General features: G+C 32.7%; 1 protein-coding gene across 1 annotated transcript; it reads right to left on the reverse strand.

Annotated features, from left to right (window-relative positions):
* Nucleotides 1–656: 656 nt before the first annotated feature.
* Nucleotides 657–8,257, reverse strand: LOC18031327 (putative elongation factor TypA-like SVR3, chloroplastic). Its single transcript, XM_006421360.2, has 14 exons — nucleotides 7,895–8,257; nucleotides 7,534–7,643; nucleotides 7,062–7,265; nucleotides 6,314–6,490; nucleotides 5,693–5,845; nucleotides 4,973–5,062; nucleotides 4,524–4,658; nucleotides 4,258–4,374; nucleotides 3,719–3,870; nucleotides 3,563–3,647; nucleotides 2,971–3,065; nucleotides 2,196–2,361; nucleotides 1,630–1,825; nucleotides 657–1,182 (listed from the first exon to the last, which is right to left on the reverse strand). Exons 1-14 carry the CDS (start codon nucleotides 8,124–8,126, stop codon nucleotides 1,049–1,051), a joined length of 2,046 nt encoding a protein of 681 aa, XP_006421423.1. The 5' UTR covers nucleotides 8,127–8,257; the 3' UTR covers nucleotides 657–1,048.
* Nucleotides 8,258–16,669: the final 8,412 nt, after the last annotated feature.

Here is a 16,669-nt window from a genome sequence, read left to right on the forward strand (position 1 = left end):
GGAAAAGGTCAAATTGACGTGGAAATTGAAAGAAAAATGAAGCGGGAAAATAAAACACCCCACGCCCATGTTGAGAAACCGAATCAAGCCTTAAAAGATAATCAAAACCCAAATAGGCCAGTGATATCTCCCTCTCTTTGAAGTTTCAAACTTCTTTGGCAAGGCATTTTCAATTTTTCATATCGTGCCTGCTGCTGTATAAAGTTATCAAATCCAAATTAAAGTAATTAACATTAAAATTATGTTCTCAAGATAATGGATAGAAATTATTATGGCTGCCGGTTGTAGAAGAGATTAAGTTTGAATTCCACTCACAAATAACAGGTTTAATGAATAGGAAAGAAAGATAGAGGATAAGCCAAGAATAAGCCTCCTCTTTTGAGTTTTTTATTTGATTGTCTATGAACAATCAACTTTTTTCAAAAGCAAGAGACTCGGTGTGCATCGCAGATAATGTTCATAAAATAAACATTTTGCAAGTAATTGCTATGATAGATGAATTTAATCACTATAATTGTAGCGAAAAAGAAATGGCACGAGTTGTATCCGATAAAAGAGTGTTGTGTGAGAAACAATAACAAAATAAATAAATAAATAACCATAATTTTATGAAAGAAAAAAAATACTTTGTTTATAATATGTTTTGATTTATTATTATGCTAACATTGGAGATAGAATTACAATAAACCTGAAATTTATCATTTTCAGTCGGTTAGCAAAGTGACTGTCTGAATCTGCATTGCCGCTCAACTCAAAATCTTCAGCTGCCCCATTACCTAACAGCATATTGGCTACTAAACCTCTTTAACAAAATTATGACTTCACTGTGCCCTAACTGTATATACAATAATTATACGAGGAAAAACTCAAACATACCTGAATTTTTCCAAAGAATCCCAGTATATAAAAATATAGCTGTGAAGGCAGCTTCAAATGGAGCAAAATGAGAAAAGAATCCAATTGCAGAAATATGTAGCTTCGCTCTAATTCGTAATATCGCAAGGAAAGCTTTGTTGACTAATCCACACTGTGTAAATCCAAGAGATATTTACCGCCCCCTTTTCACAAACTTTGGATTTTTGCACATACGGATGCTCAAGGGAGTGACCTCCACTAGTTCATCTTCTTGAATGTACTCTATGCAGTCGTCCAGACTGTAATCCAAAGGAGTATCAAGGACCACTGCATAAACCAAATTCTGAGTTAGTAAGTTTAATTGATCAGAAAAAAGAAAGAAATTAGAGATCAAACATAGGAGATCTAGCATTATTGTAAAAATAAATTATTTGGGATATGGAAGACCATTTGCAATTATTTCTTTTTGGCAATTTAGACTAAATCCGTGCTGCCTGACCCAATTCAATAGTTTAGGAAGGAGAACATGAATGATAAGCACTTCCTATCTTAAGCAGCAAAATTCCAGTCAAAGCAAGTCGCAGAAGATTCATATGGCAATTAAACAGACAAAACTTAACCCTCCCTACTTTGATATTGGGCATTCTCTGCCTATGCCCATTAAAGCATCAACAAAACATTGAAAAAGAGGAAGAAAAACATAAAAATTGAAGCAATCAAGTAGTCAAATTATACTCTTTTGGATAGAAAGGTAAGAGAAAAGCTGTTTCTCACCTGTCTGTTCTTTGTTGGAACGTATATTCGTGGCTGCCTTTTTCTTGCACACATTAAGAGATAAATCACCGGGCCGCTGATGGATGCCTACTATTTGACCTTTGTAAACATCCACTCCGGGACCAAGAAACATCTGCCCCCTTTCCTGTGAGCTAGAAAGAGCATAAGAAGTAGTCGTTCCATCCTCAAAGGCAACCTGAAAATCATCCACTGATTAAATTTAGCATTGACACAGGCGGGAGACTTTCCCCCTTCCAAGGGACATAGGGGTCTGTTACAATGTGAGTTATACAACCACAAATTTATGAAACATAATTGCTTTGCAATAGCGAAAAATGGTTTTTGATGTTTAATAAGGCAATGAACAGTTATTGTGAGTTAGATTAATTTCCATCCATGAAATAGTAAATCAGCATCTCAAAGCTTGGACATTTCTTCAAAAGTAATTTGATGGCCAGAGCTATATCCAGTATAGCAATAGGGCCAGCCCACGGTGGCCGTATTATTCATATCATTTACTTTCAAATTTTGCAGTGGTCAAAAGATTTTAAGAAATTCGAAATTACCAATGAACCCTGATCCCTTGTAGAAATATCACCAGCCCAAGGTCCATAACCATCAAAAATTGTATTGAGAATTGCTGTGCCACGTGAAGCAGTCAATATTGCATTTCGTAATCCAAGAAGGCCACGGGTTGGAATTTTATACTTAAGGAATGTTGTTCCTTCCGACCTAGTTCATAAATGAAGTCTCAATATTAGATCCTTGTCGCATAAAGAAAGTGCAAATACAAGGGCTGCATGGCTCAATTATGCATATAAAAACACAGCTGTGTAGTAATTAAGAAACTGTGTGCCATCATCATATGGAAAGGAAAGGAATAGCGCACACTGCCATCTATGGACTAAAACCATAAATTTCACAAGTAACCACAGTTTAATTCATGAAGTAACTGCAATGCCAATGACAAAAGACTGAAGCTCTACATGTTACCTAAAACCCAAAAGATGAATATTTTTTACCGAGGGTCCAAGAGAGGTTGGACTGTCAAAGATTTTAAGCCTAGTATCCAAAAGATAGTCAAGGCATATTTCACAGCAATTCTTGGTATGAGCTGGTTTACCTTTACTGATACACGGTCAAAGAATATGCATACAATTAGTTGTGCATATGCAAGAATAGGCTGGCAACCTATCATAAAGTCCAATTATAAAATATCTACAATCTACATGTGCATCTCTAATTCCATAAATGCCACACTACTTTGTACCTCAAATTGTTCACGGTAAAAATTAACAGCTAATGTAAAAATAGAATAGAAAAAAAAATGTTAATACACACCCAACTCCCTGCATATCAAACATCTGCCCGCGTCTTTTGCCAAGAAGTTCAACCACAGGCCCCATATGTTCTTCTGGTACCTCCACAGTGGCGATCTACATCAATTTCAGATGTGATTTCAGATCATTGGATAACTTGGTTTTTCGATCAATAAGACAAACACAACTGTTTTTCTTATTATCAAGCATTTGAGAAATTCTTATAATTAGATGTCAAATCATGGCTTTACAATTTTATGATCCATTATAATGCAAAGGTGAAAGCATTGCCTCATCTATTGTTGCCATTTATTCATCCACATGCATATGGTCCATATGTACAAGCTATTCCAATGAGAGTTGAGAAAAATAAAAAAATGCTGGTGTCTATGAGAAGCTTCAAGGACAAGAGAAGCAAAAGGTTGACATGCCACATCTTCATGATGATCATACCACAGCATTATTGGCTACCATCTAATGATATATTCTCTTAATCAAGCTGTTATCCTTAGAACAATGTTTCTTCTCTCAGTTGAAGTATGTGTGCATGTACAACCATCAAAATGCATATGCATGCCTAGACAAGCATTCTGATGAAAGGATAAGAAAATCACCTCATATGGTTCCAGCAATTTTTCATTCACTTTCTTATTAATAACTTTTGGAGGTCCCACCATAAATTCATATCCTTCTCTACGCCTAAAATACAAGATGATTTAGAACTGGCTTGCTCAGGAAGATTGCAGAGGAATAAGATAGCTTATACTTACATGTTTTCTATCAGGATAGTGATATGCAAAGTACCACGCCCACTAACGATAAATGTATCTGCCGTTTCACCGTCTTCAACTCTCATAGCCAAATTTCGCTCAAGTTCACGGTAAAGTCGATCTCGTAAGTTTCTGCTAGTAACGTATTTTCCCTGAAAACAAACACAATAATCATTAAGGCAATAGCAACGTGAGAAGACCCTCTGTAAGTGCATGGGCATGCAACTAAAGTAAAATGCCCCGAAAAAGCATTGGATTTTATTTCTTCTATTTTGCATGTCCAGAAAAAAATTACAAATGTGAACAACAAGCAGTACTCATCCCAAAATTACTCATATATTCTGTAGCAGACCTTTTAAAATTGAAAGAAACACTTAATATAATAAAAAATGATAGTGTAGTTTATTTGAGTTGAGCACTTTCATCTCTTGGCTTCCCTAGAAATTTTCCTTAAACTAAACCTCATTGGAAAACGAGTAGACAATGCATGTAGAGAAAGCTGTTTACCCAGTTTGTAGAGTATCTTTCAATAAACATACCTCACGGCCAACAAATGGCGAAGTATTTATAGAGAAAGACATTTTTACAGTTGGTTCTTCCACTTTAATAGAAGGCAGTGGTTTTCCAGATACTTTATCTGCAATTGTCTCCCCAATCTGATCAAAGAAGAAAGAAGTTAAGTCATGACAGGTTTACATAAAGACACGGAGAATCTCTAAGATCAAACTTTTACTACTATTACATACCATGAAATTAAATAATATGAAGATAACAGTAAAATAATTCAAAATTGATCCAGTCTTACCTGAATGTCATCAATTCCACAAACAGCACATATGTCTCCAGCTGCCACAATTTCAGCAGAAACCCTACTGAATTTTTCGTACACAAAAAGCTCACTAATTCTTGCATATCTACATGAATCTTCTGAGGTGCATACCTTAGGGTAATAAGAAAAGTCAAATGATAAGAAGAAAAAAAAGATGCTTACTTTTTTCTTATATATGAAATCCAATTAATATTTCAATCTGATTTCTCAAGAGTAGACTTCATTACAAGAAATACCGGAAGAATTAGATAAACTCATCATAAAAGTGTAAATAGATATAAAGCATTGGTGAAAAATGTCAAATAGATAGAACATATCATATGGGCAAAATGAATTTTGGTTCAAACTGACAACTGGCCCTTTATTCTTGTGAACAATTAATTGTATAAGCTCAAGAGTAATCTCCAGATTCAAAACAAACTCACCCGCACTTCCATTCCTTTTCGCAGAACCCCAGCATGCAAGCGTCCAATAGCTATTCGTCCTTTATGTTCATCATATTCAAGGTTTGTAGCCTATAAATAAAATTTGAAACAACATAATAATCAAATCAAAGTCAACAGAAAAACTTAGATGATTCCTAAAATTAAAATTGCAGAAAAATCATAAGATAAAATGTATCATTTCCAAGCTTTCTACTATCTTTGAAGGGGTATTTTGGATCCTTCAATGTAATTTAATGTGCTCAATCTTCTAGGTCGGGAATCCTGTATGAGATCTATTTCATTTTTCTAGACATGCAATCTATTTCTAAGGGCATATATTGTTAACCATCTATTAAGTAAATTTATTCCACTGTTTTCTATATGAAAACTTAAGCTGGTTGACCAAAGCCAGAATACTGATGTAAAACCAGAAATAAATTAGATAGCTTAAAGTTCTTCCTATTAGCCCCTTACAGATCCATTCAAGATAGTTTCCATTGACTATTCTTTTCAAAAGTCAGCATCTAGTTACTTTGTGGCATAAAGGTCTCATCACATAAAACCCGACTAATTCATATTGATGTTCAGAACTATCCATTCCGTGGTGAACTGTAATTCTTGCAGAACTTTGCAGCACCATGTCCCATTAAAATTAGAAGATAACATGATTAAAAAGACAGGAAAATATGTTGAAACAGAGAAACAAGAACATTCACTAACAAGCATTTGCAGTGCACCATCTTTCTCAATGCGTGGTCCAGGTATGCATCTCATTATAGACTCAAAAAGTGGCCCAAGATCATCAGCCAAATTGTCAGGAGAAAGCCCTGCCTTTCCTTGGATACCACTGGCATATATTGCTTGGAAATCACACTGCAAGTAACATTAAATTCATAAAGAGATTAGACTTTAGGAGATATTACATGATAGAATTGAGATTCCATTCTCATATGAAGCTACCACACTTCTGGAGGATCTGTTGATGCATATAAATTGTTATTCATGCATGGATAAGATATGCTTCTTTATTTGTATTTTCATTTGTTAACTACCAATCAAATGCGTATACTTGCTTAGATAAAAACTTAGATCAAGTGGGATTCTGGGAATCTTGGTCCTACTTAAACCTTCGAACAGAAAAGATAAAAAATTTGAAAAGTCCAAAAAGAATTTATTAGGGCTAGAAATCATTCCCTACTTTAATTGCCTGAAACATTTACCCATCAACTTCCTTGATATTGATTCATCTTTATCCCCTCAATTAATCTATTCAGACACAAGATGGTTTTCCTAAAACAGCTCTGCTTTTGATTAACAAACAAGGTCAAAATGCAATATTACCTGTTCATCTGTTGCATTTAATTCAATAAATAGCTCAAAAGTGGAATTGATGACATAATCTGGGCGAGCTGAAGGTCTATCAATCTTGTTGACGACAACAACAACAGCATGGCCAAATTCTAAAGCCTTCTTTAGAACAAATCTTGTCTGCGGCATTGGACCCTCAACCGAATCTACCTACAAATGAACATAGATGTTAATCTACGAATATGAAGACATCTACATTTATTAAATCTAAGTAGTAGAATTAAAAGCAAGTCTCCAAAAAAATAAAAAATAAAGTAGCGTCAAAGAAAGTTATAAATGACATAGCATTAACCTTGATGATAATGGCAATCAACCACCATATTTTTTCTCCACTAAAAGTATTTATCAAGTAATAAAATCATTTTACAGATACAAAACTCCTGAACTTGAATACTACAGAGGACTTTTATTATGTCAAATCCACAAGAGTTAAATCCCATGTTGAAGACTTCACCAAACTCTATTCCAACAAATCAAAGCAGTCAAAAAACTAGGAGGGTTGGGAAAAAGTAACTTTATCATACCATGGAAGTTGAAATACTATTCACCTCTGTAACACTATTTCAAGACCAGAAGCAAATCACAAATGAAATTTGTTTTTGGCAGAGTGATAGAAATAGTGGTAACAAAATGCAAGTAGGTAGCTGGTTACCAAAGTGATGAAACATATTTTATCAATTATAAAGTAGGCAACCATATAAGAGATGATGTAAAAAAGTACCACTAGAAGAACCCCTTCCACCATATTCAAGATGCGTTCCACTTCACCACCAAAGTCTGAATGGCCTGGAGTGTCTATTATATTAATTTTGGTGTCATTGTAAGTGATAGATGTATTTTTGCTGAGTATCGTAATCCCCCTTTCACGCTCAAGATCATTTGAGTCCATGATCCTTTCTTTCACAGTTTGGTTATCACGAAATACCTGCACAAGATAATAAGTAAAAGCACTAAGCGCATAATTTTACGTAGTTGAAAATCTTTAAGTTGTTAAGATTACAAGCTAACATCCTATTCGGAGTGCTCTAATACAGTGGAGAAATAGACATACAAGTTTTAGCTATACTTCGTCAATTCATTCTTTTTGATATGTCTACTCGATGCATATTAGTGGTTCCAAAAAAAAAATGATGAGTTCAGCTAATGAAATTTTTATGGAAAACAATTCGCCGTGAGTTCCAGAGATATATTGCCTTAGCTTGTTTCAACATCGCATCAACCAAAGTCGTCTTTCCATGATCAACGTGAGCTATAATCGCAATATTCCTTATATCGCTTCTCCTCATTAACCGGCTCTTCTTCTCTGTGGCAAAATAACATCAAAGTATTAAATATTGCACAAAGCAACTCACATTAAATCCTAAATTCCCGAAAATAACATATTCTATTTTAAAAGGTAAGCAAAATAGGTTTAAAATAAAACTAGATAATCATGAAGTTACTAAACAAGCTCCTAATTATATAGAATATTCACAAATTAGAAGAGAAACGAAAATTAGATTAGAATTAATATCTGAAAGACGTAAAATTATATAAATGAGAAAGTGAAGTCACCGGCGGCAGTTTCGGCGGGCGGAGAAACGGAGCATTGGATTCGCCTGTGACGTTGAGTGGCGGTGTTACAGTGACGAAATTTCAGAGAAGTGGTGGTGATTGGAGACGAGGATAAGTTGTAACCGAAGTGTTGTTTGGCTAACAGAGTAGAAGAATAAGACGAAGGATGAGGTGTTCTAGGTTTGAGTAAAGAGAAGGAAGAGTTGTTATAGAAGCTAACTGCCATATCCATTTTTCGTCTCTGTAACTCTCGCGCTCACACAGTCACAGGGGGAGAAATGGAGGATTTGGCAAGTGAGGCTGTTATTGAGAGTAACGAAATATGTATAAGGCCGCTGCCTGCGGTTTAAATTAAATCTTTCAAAAAAGAAAATATGATGAAAATTAAAAAGGAAAAAGAAATAAGGATAGTACTAAATGTGGGTACTTTTTCAAGTTGGGAAGGCCGAACTTTTGCCACGTCATCTTGTTATACACTTGGGCTTGGGCCCACTTAACCATTCGGTGAAATTGACCATATATGTAATATTTTCTTTTTTTCTTTTTCATAAATTTTGATGACCATTTTATTACTTTTGTCCTCGCAAAAATGTAAATTTCTTAATAGATTTACACGACACCGGGAGTAAAATGGTCCTTTAACATAAATTTCTTAATAGATTCTAACAATTACAACACAAAAGTGGTTACTTGATAAAAATGGAAAAATAAAAAAGAAAAATTAGTGGTGCAAAAAATAATTTCAAAAATCTTTAGTAGCATGTATTTTTGAGATCTAACTAGTGATTTTATAGATAATTTCTTTGATGAGTAATGATTTGTATATTCAATTGGTTCGGTTTCAAATCGCTCGATTTCTAGTTCAGTTCGGTTTTTCTAATTATAAACCTTAAATTTCATTTGTATTTTATGATTTTTTTTATGAACTCATTATTTTTTATTAATTTATTAAAGGGTAAGACTATTTATACTCTAATAATTACTCTGAATACGCTATTACTTGATACACTCAAATACTAAATTTGAAAAATTAAATTTTACTCTATACACTCTTTAAAATCCCAAAAAAAAAAATCTCTATTTAAATCATTTAAATTAGTTTACTCAAAACTATTCGGCACATGATGAAATTTTTTAAGAAATATAACATAACTTACAACAATGGAATTAAGTCAAGTTTCAAACAAACTTTTTAAAATAATTTTACTTATTATTAATTAAAGAATGTATTCCATATCAATTTTGCATCTTCAAGTTTTTTAAGATAAAAAAAATATGGAGTTTAACTACCCTAATAACAATTGAAAAATAAATTGCCATCTCACACAAAACGAAGAAGAAGAAGATGCTGACTGAGTTACTACGTAAAGAGTGCTTTTAATTTTTTTTTTTAAATCAAAGAAAAAAAAGAGCACTTTTGCAATAATTCCAGTTGATTATTTCTTGAAAAATTAAGGCTTACAAATATTTTGTCTTCAAAATAATTTCAAATATTGATTTGCTGCATGTTCAAATGAAGTATTCTTTAAGATGTTACAAATAAAAGATTATATGTTAAATAATTAGAGTACTATATGAGTGTTTAAAGTAATTAAGTTATATTAGTTCATAAACAAATTGTCCTTAATAGTAATTTTTATGATGGGTGATTTTGTAATAAATTATTTTATTAAAATAAGAGTGTTCAAAGTAATTTTTATAGTTCAAATAGCCTCACCATTTTTTAAACTGAATTGAATAACCGATTTTATTTGGTATTTTCGTATACCTAACTCTGTGTGTGTATGTGTGTGCGCGCGCGTGCACATGTGTGTGTGTGTAGTTCAATTTGGTAATTTTTCTATTGATCTTTCCTCTGTTTTGATCTTCTATCTAAATTTAAATTCAATAAACATGTCTCTCTAACCTACTTTCTCTCATCCTCTGCAACAGTCTACAAACACATCTTCTTTTGTCCACAAAAAATGGCTCTCTTGAGTTATTTTCTCGATAAAAATCTCTTGTTTGTTTATTATTATTATTATTATTATTTTGTTTGCTCTTTTTGTCCATGTAGATCTCTTAATCTATTGATGGTGGTTGTGCCCATCTAGGTCATTTGATCTATAGTAGTGGTTGTTTACCTCTGAAACTCTTGATCGATGGAGGTGATTGTTTACCCCTATAGATCTCTTTATCCATGGTGGTAGTTGTCTCTTTTAGTTTTTTGTTTTATAGTGCAACTGTCTTTCTGATTTGAAGTTCAAAGAGCTAAGGAGTTTTTTGGATTAGGCTCAAATCAAATTTGTGCACAGCTTTATAAAAAATATTTCTTACAATGAAATCTTCATTGCACTAGTTTTCATCCCTATCTTTAGTGTCAAAATATAATGATTTGACCATTTGGATATCGTAATAGATGAACTGTAAAGAGATCTTATTGTATTGGAGAAATTTATAAAGATAATCCTAAAAATTTTTAATTTTTTAAATTTAGCCCCCCAAACATTTTTCTATCATAGTTAGCCAAATATTAGTTTTTTGGACCAAATAGTCATCATCACTTTAAACAAATTTACTAACAAATGCCATTCTTGAAAATCCATTCACACTCAACACTTTCAACACTCTCAATAAATCACCAAATCTCATCAAACGAGTATTATATAACTGAAGATATAATCATCAATTGAGAATTGGGAAGTTTCTTCAGACTAGTATATGTTCTTGCACAATATGAACCTTTTACACAACGATTATTGTTTATATTTGAAATTGATATTGTTTTGCTGTAAATGTTGTTATTTTTAATTCATAAAATAATGTAATTTATTAAAGTACTTAGTTTGAGTAGAGAAATAAAAAAAATCATTAAAAACACCGAAAATTGAAAGTAAAAATAAAACTCAGATTTAGTGAGACAAGTTAATTTAGTGAGATAGGCAGTGAGACAATTGTGTATATGTGAGATAGGCACCCGTCCCACTGCATGTCTCACTAAATTAGCTTATCACACTAAATTTCAAATATTTTTTTAAAGTCATAACTTAAACTACATGTGTTTGCTTTGGGCGTATAATGTATCTTTTCAAAGCTTGCGACGAGAATAATCAAATGCAAAACCTTGTACTCCATTTTATCACATGGTCGAAAAAATTTTTTACCTAAATTTAAGTGCGATAAGCACCTATGGCACTATGTGCATAACCACAATATGTGTGACATCCATATAAATGTATCATATATTCATTTTATCATAATTTATATTGCATAATCTTATTTATGCTGTCTTTTTAATAGTTTTCTAGCTTAATGGATTCACTTATACTTTAATTGTATTACAATAGTTGGTGAGAGGCGTTAGCAAATGGATGTATGAAGTATGTGAACACCAAGAATAAAACATTTTAGTTTGGAAAGATTGTACGTTAATCAATTTCTAGCAAGAGTGTATGAGATTTTACAGATAAATCCTAATCAATATAATATGACGATAAAGAAAATTTGAGGTCTAGTAACACAATCTATCATACATGTTCACTACCTATTGACATATTTAATGATGAAATGATCAAGGTTGTGTTACATATTGGCCTCTAATATGGTCAACTATGGATGCATTCCTATATTTGTTACCACATCTCCTTCAGTTCTGAATCAAGATCTTAAGCCACTTGTAGAAATTGAAACTTAGTTTAGAGCAAAAGACTCTGTCCCCGATATTGAAGAAGAGGTGTTACCACTACCGATGTCATTGTGGTAATCTTACTCCCACCACTTTACAAAACAATGACACCATTAATTAGAACGACATTACATCAATGGATGTTAAAGAAGATGCATTACTACTAACAATATCGTTAGAGCAACATTACTCTCTATTCCACAATAATGATTTTCACAGTAATGATATTGATGACATCAACAACACATAAGCTGATAACGCTTGTATGGAACTGTATAATATTACGAGGGGCACTCACTTCAATAGTTCAGTTGATAATGGGGGCATCAGTCATTCTGATATTCGTATCAATGTTAAAGAAGAGCCTCAATATAATATACTTATTAATAACAAAGACAATCAACTTATTCCTTTAGGAGAAGGATAGTTAACCCCTTTGTTAGTCTTACTCTAGTATTGCATTCAAACTGGATTGCTTCAGACTTGGTTAGAAGTTGTAATTCTAATGATATTAGTGTAGGTAAGTTGTTCAATGAGGAGAAAGAGTTAGTACTGAAACTGTGCAAAGTTCCCTTAAGGGATAAGTCTTATTTCAAGATCACACAGTCCACAATTATATGCTTTGAGGCCCACTGTTCTTCAGAATTATGTAAATAGCGTATTTGAGCAATAAGAGGTTCAATTGAGTAGAATACTCCTTAGGTAATGAGAAGAATATTTTGAGGCTTTATATTTATAATTATTTTTTCATCGATCTCACGGTCCGTTATTTCGAGTGTGAGTGAAGGCCTGACATTCCTTATTTTCTTGAAAGAATGAATTTAATGAGGACTGCTAGAGACATACGACAGTCTGTGCGAACATCCAAACTTACTTATACCAGGAGGTGCCTCTGTGACGTTCTACACACTGTCACCACTTACATTCCATAAAAACTATACGACGACATAAGGGTGTAACCATCATGATTGCCAACATCAATGTATAGTCCATGGGCATCCGAGCTTGTCGATTCGCCAAGATAAACATATTCTAACTAATATCATATTTAAAACTAAAAGAACTATTACATGTTAAACTTGCTCACCATATACAAGCATCCAACTGGAAAACTACCTATGAGCACTTGGAAGAACCATCATTAAATGAAGTCATAAATCTCATGACCACTTCTTTATACTATTATTGTTCTTTGTGCTCTACCTCAAAATTCGGCCTCAGTTTATAAATAGAACAATCAATCTTGTTCATCCGTTGAATGAGATAATCATAACAGAAATTTATCTTCAACTATTACCACGAAACAAACAAAAAAATGAGAGAGCGTTGAAATCAATTATATATGACGAAAGAAAATGACCTTTTAAATTAGAAAGTAACTTTTGAATCATGTGTGTCATTATAATCATGTGCGGATTCGTGATGGTCATCGGCAACAAGCTCATCCTCAATGGAATTTTACTACACCTGTGTTGGGCTAGTGTCACAATCCTCCTCTTTTATCCTTATAATGTGTGACACCTTGATTGAAGGTTGATTCTGTACAAAATAACATAAAAAATGGATAGATACCAAAGTAAAAAATTTTAATTTTTAACTATATTTTAAATTGTGCTATGATGCGCTAAAAAATACCCACATTACGGGACTAACTTAGGATATATGACATGTAATCCTCCACACTCTTCAAATATTTTAAGGCTTTTTCATTTGCATCTAGTTTGATGATTTGTAAAATGTTTCCCTATTGTAAAGAATACCAAATTTTATGTTAGTATCATCATCTAATAAATAGTAATATGAAAAGTAATTATATAAATATATTACTTACATGACGAGAATATATATATATATATATTACTTACAAGACAAGAATTGTCATTGAGATATGAATACACTTTAGTAAAGTTTATCTTAGAAGAAGTCATGGGCTTCCACTACACGATCCAGAGAATTTTCTTTTTAGTTTTCACGACCCACTTTAATGACGGTCCTCTAATTGCTTTAAAAACCCGTTCCTGCAACAAGTAAAGATATAAAGTCATAAAACGTGTTATTAAATATTCATTATTACAAAACTAAGTAATCAAAAAAAATTTCTCCACACACTTAGACTATAGATGTAAAGCCATAAATATTGTATTTTTCAATTTTAAGCTTAGGTTTTCTACACGAGTCTTCTTAAATTTCTTGGCTTTGCCGTTCAATGCATTGTCAAGACTGACATATATCATTATCCATGAAAAACGACCATGGATGATTTCGAAAGTGATCTATCTCATCTACCTCATTAAACAACAAAAAATTGATTTTACAATGCTCTTTTCTTCCATTTAGTACTTTATATACAAAGTAAAATAGCGTGATCTTTAGCACATCAGTGTCATCCATAACCTCGAAGTCTAAGTCCATAAATCTTGACTCGAACTGGACAAGATTCATCTTGTGAACCAAATTGCCAAATATCTGTTAAGTAGCTTCTGCACTATTTTTTTACTTTTTTCAATATCACATCTTTAGCATAGCAAAATCCTATAACTAAGCACCAATCTCTAACTGATAAGCGTATCAAATCCTCACTAATTTGAAATCATAACTAATCTTTTTTGTTATTTTCTCCATGGGCCACTTGCCTAAGCAACATATTACGCACAATTACACTACTAAATGGAAAGTTTCTACACTCCATGAAATGCCCAAATATGTCATCCTTGAATAGTTTGAATAGCTATGTTGTTAATTTTCTTGAATGACTTTTACAACTGTATATAATTTACACACTCATGATATACCGGGGGAAGTGATCGCTATAATGTACTTTCATCATACCCAATTCATTCGTCGATTGGGTGGATTATGCTTTGTTATTTTCAATTTGACCATTTATTTGATACAAGTTACATAATTAAATTATTATATTACACAATTATATGTAAATAAATCCACAACAGTAATAATAACACAAACAAAGACTGTCATTTTGTGTGATAGTTAGACATACGCTATTTTTTGCATGTCGCGCCCTATCGTACACACGCGACAAGCGTGCGCGTGTTACGTGCAGCATGCACTCCCCCTCGCACGCTGCATGTGATAGCTGCGTCTTTCGTTCTTTCATCGATCACTAAATTTACTCTTTATTGCACTCGATATACGAAAAACAATGCACACAGCTCAGCAAAACCCCCGTCACACCGTGATTATACAAAAAACTAAATATAAGCTATCTAAGAGGAATTTCATTAGACACCTAATGTTCAATGGTTATAACTCATCATTTTAACTAAATTTTATTTCATTATATCTAGGAGTGGGCAAAATTAAACCAAAAAAAAAAAAATTCAGTTCGGGTCGATTTTTAAGGTTTCGGTTTCATTTTTTTAAAACAAAAATATGAATTTATAAATATCGAATCGAATGGTTTGTTTCGGCTCGGTTTTCGGATCAAAAGTTATAAAATCTGAACCGAACTGAAATTAAGACATTTTCACTAGAACATATATATACACAAATTACACATTTGCACTTTGCACCACACACTCTCTCTCTCACTTTCAACTGCACAGCACAACCACAAACCCACAACTCAAACCCTAACTCGCATCTGCTTTTGCCCGTTCTGCCTTCTCCTTGCTGCCGACCTACCGTTGCCATTCTTTCCATTATTCCGTCACCAGCTAGTTAGTCAGGTAATTAGTTTGTTTTCATTCGTGACTAACTTGCTCTGCTTTCTTTTCTTTTTTTGGAAATATCTCTTTGATCTGTTCTTTTTTCATGTTTGCTTAAATTATTAATAATATTTAGTTTTATTAGCTTTGCCTGGATATGAGCGTGTTACTGTATTTTTTCAATTTTTTCGTTTGGATACTGACAGTGCTGCTGGTAGTGCTGGGTAAAGACTAAGGAAGTTAAGAATTGTTGAAGACGATGGAGGGATAATATCGTTTAGATCCATTTTCTTTATAAAATGTTAGCATGACCCAATATTTAGGAAATGTTTGCATATAAGAATTATATTATGGTTTAATTTGTTTGCTATCATTTTAGTCCCTAATATTTTGCTAATTTTCATTATGGCACAAAGACTTATTTTATTTTATTTACATTTTGGGCCAAAAGTTTTGATATTAAAAGTAGTAACTATAATCTAAAAATTCTTCATTTTAGTCTAAAAATCTTGCCTTTTTTTTTTCAAATACAAATTTGTAAATTATTTTAGTTTTTGTTTATTATACATTGATTATAATAGGCCTTGTGTGCAGGATGGAAGAAAATAACAATGTTGTAGAGGAGATTATGAAGGATGATTTTGAAAAGAGTGTTGAGAATGAAAAAAAGTGGTAGGCGCTTGAGATCAGATGTTTGGCAATCGTTTTCAAAGCTAATTGGAGGAAAAAAAGCAAAAAATAATGTTGAGCTTGTTTATGTTGGTTTTAATAAAGAAGCTTATTGGAAGGCACTTGTAAAGATGATTATTAAATATGAGTTGCCCTTTAAATTCGTAGAGGCTGAAGGGTTTTTAGAGTTTATGACTACTTTTTGTCCAAAGTTTGATGTGATGTCGCGAAGGACAATTACAAGGGATATTCTTCAATTATATGAGAATGAGAAGAAATGTTGAAAAATATGTTCACTGCAAATTGTCAAAGGGTATGAATCACTACAAATACTTGTACTTCAATTCAAATGTGTAATTATATAGTGATAACTACCCATTTTATTGACAAAAATGGGAGTTGCATAAGAGAATACTTAGTTTTGCACCAATTTCTAATCATAAAGGAGAGGTCATTGGGAAGCTCATTAAGAAGTGTATGATTGATTGGGGTATTGAAAGTTTGTTCACAATTACCGTGGACAATGCAAGTGCTAATAAAAAAGCAGTCAATTATTTGAAGAACAAGTTAGAAAATTGGAATTGGGATTCATTGGTTTTAAATGGTTTGTATTTGCATGTGAGATGTTCAACACATATAATAAATTTGACTATGACGGATGGGTTGGATACAACGAAGACATCAATAGATAATATTCGCAATGCAATGAGATACGTTAGATCTTCCCTATCAAGATTGTAAAAATTCAAACCTTGCGTTGATGCAAAAAAAAAA

The sequence above is a fragment of the Citrus clementina genome, unplaced genomic scaffold, assembly GCF_000493195.1.
Source record: "Citrus clementina cultivar Clemenules unplaced genomic scaffold, Citrus_clementina_v1.0 scaffold_9, whole genome shotgun sequence".
Taxonomy (NCBI): Eukaryota; Viridiplantae; Streptophyta; class Magnoliopsida; order Sapindales; family Rutaceae; genus Citrus; species Citrus x clementina.

What these genes read in the sequence shown, in the direction of transcription:
- LOC18031327 (XM_006421360.2), bottom strand. Translation starts at nt 8,126, where the DNA reads ATGGATATGGCAGTTAGCTTCTATAACAACTCTTCCTTCTCTTTACTC. An exon ending in GCCCGCCGAAACTGCCGCCG is followed by an intron (nt 7,644 to 7,894) that starts GTGACTTCACTT and finishes ATTTTGCCACAG; the next exon opens with AGAAGAAGAGCCGGTTAATG. An exon ending in CGCCATTTGTTGGCCGTGAG is followed by an intron (nt 3,871 to 4,257) that starts GTATGTTTATTG and finishes GTTTGTTTTCAG; the next exon opens with GGAAAATACGTTACTAGCAG.